Raw genomic sequence first — 6,694 nt, 5'->3', positions numbered from 1 at the left:
CTTAGTTGCTGGCAAGTTTTTCATTGGCATTTGGATTTTGCCAGATAGATGGAATATCCCCAAAACATTTGAGTGCTATAACTACAGACATTATCCTTTATGACTTAAGGACGACAGCAAGGAATGGTAGCAGAGGTGTGGTTTTGAATTTTTATTTTATTATGTTGTTTCTGGTTTATATATATATATATATGCCACCACGATGTGTAACGCTGGTGATATGCCACTACATTAACTTATGCCAATCTTGTGATTGACCTTCTTGTAAACCTGTGCTACAAAACCTATGCACACGTGTTAATTGATAACCCAAATCTTAACTACACAGCAAATATACAGAGTGATTCATAGTTCGCGCATCATTGTCGGAATACCAATACAACTAGAGCATGATATCTAAAGGAATTTATGTCTGTGACAGAGTCATTCTGCAATGTACTGTTTCGCCTCCAGAGGCTGTTCACTAACGTCAGCTGATATGCTTCTGGTACGAAGGAATCATTCCTATAATCTTTATTACCATTGATGTAGAAAATGTTTCTGTCCAGTAGCTACCTAGTAAAAGCAGTAATTGTTGTAGCACTTGTATGGAGAGTTTTACCTTCCAGCAAAATTAATTTAGATATTCTCAAGTGTAAGCTTTACCTTTCTTAATACCTATCATTTTGCTGTGGGAAGTGAGGAGTGTCAAATATAAAAGACTGTTTAGTGTAGGTATTATTCATTTATTTATTTTGTGAGTGGATATTTTATGATTGTTTAGTTTTTCATAAGAAGAGAATTGAAAAGCAATTATATTAAAGGCGATAGTTATGAAAAGTTTGGTTATCGTACGTTGTGCTTATAATTCATTGATGTAGAGGCTATCGAACGTTGTGTGCAATCCATTGATATCGATGGTACAGAGATTTCTAGAAGGCTTAAGTGATAGACATAAATAGTGGCAAGCAGACGAAAAAGAGAGAGGGAAGAGAGCCAAAATTAAAGCTGAGTGAAAGAGAGTTTCAGTCAAAGAAAGGTTAGGAAACGTAAAGTTAACCATCGTAGGAGCGAATAGCCTAATGGTTGATATGCTAAAGTAAGATTAACAGTTTTTCTGACATTTTAGGAGAATAATTTGTTTCATCAAAGGGTGTTCTAAAGCAATTGAACCTGCCTGTGTGGACTTTCACGAAAAGAAAACGATTAATTGGAAGTAAGCCTATATACGAAAAGCAGATGTTTATTGGAAGTTGGCTTAAATACGAAAAAGCAGACGAGTATCGGAAGTTCAGAATACAACTGCTGTAACTCACGAGCCAGCGTAAGTGAGTTATACGTGGATACTAATCTGATGAAAATTTAGAAAAATAGTTAGGCTCGTAAACAATTCTAAATCAATTGAATTAACCAAAGTGGACTTTCGACAAGAAGAAGAGAACTATATAGTGTTTAAGATATAACTATGACCACCATAGTGTAAAGAATTTTGTACATACGTTTAACTTGTTCCGAATATGTATATTATTTGGAAAACAAGTGGAGTTCGTGTTGTTCGTTAATTTTTTAATTTATCGCTAACAAGTTACAGAAACCTTAGCCCAACACACTCATATACTTACTTTAATACATACTTTTAAAAAGTAAGTTCCTGACAAGAAAGTATAGGCATTCTGCCTCTTTCTACTTGAACAGCCCTCTGGTGGCCAAACGGTAATCACAAAGTGGTAGTTATAGGCACGTGTTCTTTGCATATCCTCGAGTTTTCGAAATGCTCCGATAATGTTGCACGATGTGCAAAGCAACTTGTATACATAAATTAAAACGTATTGTTCGTGTTTCTTATAAGTAACAGACAAAGAAACTGAACAAATTTAGCATTAGTCCTAATCCGTATAATCAAAATTCAGGCTAGGTTTTACACGGGAAACACGAGTGTTCTTCAGGCAGAATAAAAAGAGTAAGATGAGCATAGTGGGTGACCTTTATACCCACCTCATGCGAAACATCCCTGTTACTGGCATAAGGTAAGGAAAAAAACCTTATTCAAGAAAATTATAACTGTTTTTATCTACCTGTGATAATTCTTATAATGTCAAGATTTTAGAACAAAACAAACATACGTGATCTTTGGTCAACAGAATAAAAATCAGAGGATTCTATGATTTGTCGCTTCACCAAATATTCTAATGACTTATAACGTTCTGTACTCACTTTCATACGAAGTTTATCTTTCTGGATAGGGCGAGATTTATGATTTAACAAGAAAATAATGGACTCAAAGCTAATCGAGCAGAACTGTTCTTAATTAATAAGTTCTGATCGCTCTCTGAGAGCTTCTGATTCTTCAACATAGAAATTTGAAAAACATAAAGCTCACAAGTCAACGTTTAGCAAACAGAACTTTACTTTATATGAGCTTATCAATATCAAAGTCTTAAGATAATGTAATGAAACAAATACAAATAGATTTGTAAGCTGTTGAGCAACTGTGTAACAATAGTTTTACGCATCTTGAAAACTAACTATTCTTCCCGAAAAAAGTTTTGACCAAGATGTTTATTAAGAAGAATGAACAGAAAACGAATTAATTAAAGTTAAGAATCTGCTTAAAGGACAGCACTGGTTATAATCAATTCATAACCCAGAAACAACAGTATCGGCATGTTATTAGAAACTGAAGAACTTTAAAATCGAAAAATCCTAGGAACTCGTTTAGTTGAACACAGAGGAATCGGTAAGCGAATTTTCAGGTTGGGTAGAATAATTTTCCACGTGGTGTTGGTTCTGAGTTCTGGAACAATGAGAAGAGAATATTATTACTTAATATATAATTCAAAGAATACTTTCCATGCCGGATCCCGTGAACAGGAGTACGGTCCCTTTTTAGATAAATGTTTTCAGATGCAACTGTATTTTTTGTGACATTTCTGTGAACGTGATGTAATTTTATTGTCTTTATTCATATGATATATATGTAAGAGATGTTTTATCATGCTGCTGTGGCCAACAGTATATATATATATATATATATATATAATGACAAGAAAAAAATTTAGCTACTAAGATTTTGTGGTTAAATTGTGTTGGCAATTAGCAACTAAAATCTTCATAAGACTAAGACAGAATTAGTTCAGTCTCTCACCATTGAATAAATAAATCCTCTCAAGCCTTACACAATGAAAGACTATTGGTCTACTATTATTTAATCTTTCACTTACTTCGATCTGTTTGACTTTTTAGTAATTTATAATAAATCCAGAGACTATTGACTTTCGTAGTTTATTTTAGATAATAAATCCAAAGACTATTGACTTACATAGTTTCTTTTAGATAATAAACCCAGAGACTATTGACTCACGTAGTTTATTTTAGATAATAAATCCAAAGACTATTGACATCATAGTTTTTGTCTGATAATAAATACAGAGACTATTGACTCACAAAGTTCAAAATAACTGACGGAAAACGGCTAAATGTTGGGTATTTTGTTTTAGCAACAAGTGAATTGTATGACAAATAATCTAAGATTTTACTGTATGACGAATAATCTAAAACTTTACTGTATGACAAATGATCTAAAACTTTACTGTATGACGAATAATCTAAGACTTTAATTATTCTTAGGTTTTTCAAAACCTTAACATCTAGGGTTAATGGTCACTTAGTTACCAGACTTTCAAAGCCGTACTTATAGATAAATAAAAGTCACCCTCTAGGATTAATGGATTCGTGATTACCAGACTTTGAAAGTCGTGCTTGTAGATAAATAATACTTACTTTCTAGGATTAATGGGTCCATGGTTACCAGACTTTCAAAGCCGTGCTTGTAAATAAGTAAAACTCACCCTCTAGGATTAATGGATCTGTGGTTACCAGACTTTCCAAAATTCTCGCCTTCCTCCAGTGTGTCTGGAATTGGTGAATTGCTAGTCTCAGGTAAAAGTAAAACTAGAAGTCCTGACAAAACGGACAATCCACCAAATATTCCCAACGGAACTCCAGTATTTGTGGCCGTTCCCTTAAAAAAGAAAAATATTAATGTTAATCCAGTTTGTTTCAGTTTGGAAATAACATACAAGTAATATACCCACCACTTCTTTGACAAATGGGGCAATCATGGAACCAATACGAGCACAAGTAGAACTAGACCCCACACCGACATTCCGGACCACAGTTGGGAAGATCTCGGCTGAGAACACATAGATAATAGCAAAAGATGCTGTGATGCAAGCTTTTCCAAGCATCGCCAGTGTTATCCGTAACCATGTCAAACCTAAAGTATAAGGCAAAAATGTAATTTAAGTTTACATTTAAAGAATTATCGACGAATTTATCTTTGATAATCTAATGAATTATTCTTATTAGTAAGGTTGAGTCGAAAATTTTTACATTAAATTTCTTTTTAGAGACAAGAGCAAAGACATCTTTTGAAATAAAATACTTATCTTTAACTTTGCACATCTTTTTGTCAGCAAAAGGCTTGGGAATGGTCGTAATTTTGTGTATCTATCTGAAAAATTATTTTGAATCTGTTCAGTTGATTTTATCTCCTAATTAACACACGAAATAGTGTCACTTTTATAGTGAAGACTGCTTATATATTTTTTCTTTATTCAACCTTAATTCCATCTAAATTTGGGGTCAGCCGCTTGGATATTTTCTGTCAGTCAAAAATGTTTACACTGACACGAACCCTAATGACTGTTTAAATTCTCTGAACTAAAACGAACATAATATGTAAACCATTCAAAGAGAGGATTTTCCTGGGCTAAATGGTGGGTGCCATGCATTATGTATAAACACAACAGCGTGGACCTTCTTTGGTTAAAGACATTATGTATGGATACCACTACCAGAGGGAGGATATCCTTTGGCTAAAGACATTATATATGGATACTTCTCCAACAGGGAGGATCTCTTATGGCTAAAGCGTGAGTATTATGTTTGCAAACCGTTAACAGAGGGAGGGTATTTTTTGACTAAAGCGTGGGTGTTATGTATGGAGACCGCTACCAGAAGGAGGGTCTTTTGTTTTCACTAAAGCGTGGGTGTTATGTATGGAGACCGCTACCAGAAGGAGGGTTTTTTTTTTACTAAAGCGTGGGTGTTATGTATGGATACCGCTACCAGAGGGAGGGTCTTTTTTTGACTAACGCGTGAGTGTTATGTATGGAGAGGAGGGTTTTTCTGAGTGTCTACGTAATGAATTTTCACAAGTTCATTACCTACTCCGTAAAAAGTTTATAATGTTCGAATCTATTTTATACTCAGCGGACCGAATGTAGGTATATGTATACTCACTTTAGAAGTGGATCAAATAGTTTAATTATTTTTTTAATTTGAAGTGTAACCAGTCTGTCCGTAGATATGTGTTTACCTTAACGTCAGTCTCCCTGTTTTGTCGTTTATCTTTAAAGAACATACCTTCAGGGATAGGAATGGTCAACAGACATCCTAGTCCACCGACTAACATAGCAAAAGTCGTGGGCTTCTTTCGACCAAAGTAGTTGAGAATAAATATTGTAACGAAACACGATGGAAGCTCTACAGCTCCAGAAATAAGGAAATTCACGTAGGGATTTCCTCCGAGGTTGTTGGTGTTCAGGGATAAACCAAAGTACACAAACGCATTGACAAACCTTTTGAAAGGAAATAAGGGGAGAGAAAGAGTCAACAAACCTTTTCAAAAAATATTCAAAGATAACTTAATAGAATATCTTACAGCTATAGTAAAATATGAACACACTTCCTTAATCATCGCATCTATAATTCTCTTGATTTGGGAAACTTGTACACTTTCTAACTGCGTTACAAACAAGACACGCCAGGAGAAAACAGAAATGACATGATAAAATATCACAAGGGCAGTATTTGTTTGGAAAACGAATTATTTCTTGTTTTAGGATATTTCTTGTTTGGGAAGAGCTTTTCTTCTTTTGTCAAGGTATTACTACTATGTAATATGAACTATTTCTTGTTTTAGGATACCACTCCCCTAGAAGGAAGACTGTTTTCTGTTTCAAGAAATTACTCGCCTGAACAATGAAAAATTTTCTATTCCAGGATATTACTCTATTGGTAAATAAACTTTCTTCTCTTATAGGATGCTGCTCGTTTGGATGATGGAATCATTTTCGGAATAGTACTCTTCTTTGATATGAATGTGCAAAAAAAAAGCAGTATAATCTTAATTTATTTTTATGTTCTTTGGAACATCTGAGCTAGGAATATCTGAAACGTTTGTAGAGGTATTAGTATTTCTGTTTGGATAACAAAAAAAGGTTAATGTAATTTTCAAAGCAGAGTATTCATTATGTAAATATTTTATGATCTGATATAGATTCTTCTTAGTAAAGTAATTACGTCACATGAATAATTTACCAACAAAAATAAATGTTTAACGTTTTATTTCTCATGTTCGGCGTTTTCAAGAGATCCAAAGCCGTTTTGTTAACCCTCTTCGTCTTTTCCTGAAAAAAAAACAAACTTTTTTCAGTATGTTCTGAATTATGTAAAAAAATAAACGATATGTTTCTACAGAGAAGATATAACAAAACTGGATACACTACAAAGTAACAACTAATTATAGTATTTTGGCATTTGTGTATAAAGTTAAAATCATAAATAATATTCAAAGTTAAACTGGTACACAATTAAAAACATTTTATTTAGGCCTATCTATGGACTTCAAAAAGTTGACGACTCTACATAG

General features: G+C 33.6%; 1 protein-coding gene across 3 annotated transcripts in view; it reads right to left on the bottom strand.

Moving 5' to 3' along the window:
• Positions 1–2,412: 2,412 nt before the first annotated feature.
• The window catches only part of LOC106461920 (organic cation transporter protein-like), a 12,545-nt gene continuing 8,263 nt past the window's right edge, over positions 2,413–6,694 (bottom strand). For 2 of the 3 annotated variants that reach the window (XM_022389016.1, XM_022389017.1), the window contains exons 8-12: positions 6,364–6,452; positions 5,407–5,621; positions 4,074–4,255; positions 3,828–4,000; positions 2,413–2,773 (exon numbers count right to left, since the gene is read on the bottom strand). In XM_022389016.1, the coding sequence (XP_022244724.1) occupies positions 2,695–2,773; positions 3,828–4,000; positions 4,074–4,255; positions 5,407–5,621; positions 6,364–6,452 (738 nt within the window). In that variant the 3' untranslated portion in view covers positions 2,413–2,694. The remainder of the gene's footprint in view (positions 2,774–3,827; positions 4,001–4,073; positions 4,256–5,406; positions 5,622–6,363; positions 6,453–6,694) is intronic. The other variant, XR_002611108.1, reaches the window with a different exon arrangement.

The sequence above is a fragment of the Limulus polyphemus genome, unplaced genomic scaffold, assembly GCF_000517525.1.
Source record: "Limulus polyphemus unplaced genomic scaffold, Limulus_polyphemus-2.1.2 Scaffold1059, whole genome shotgun sequence".
Classification (NCBI taxonomy): domain Eukaryota; kingdom Metazoa; phylum Arthropoda; class Merostomata; order Xiphosura; family Limulidae; genus Limulus; species Limulus polyphemus.
Note: the sequence above shows the minus strand (reverse complement) of the source record. Positions and strands in the feature narration are given on the sequence as shown.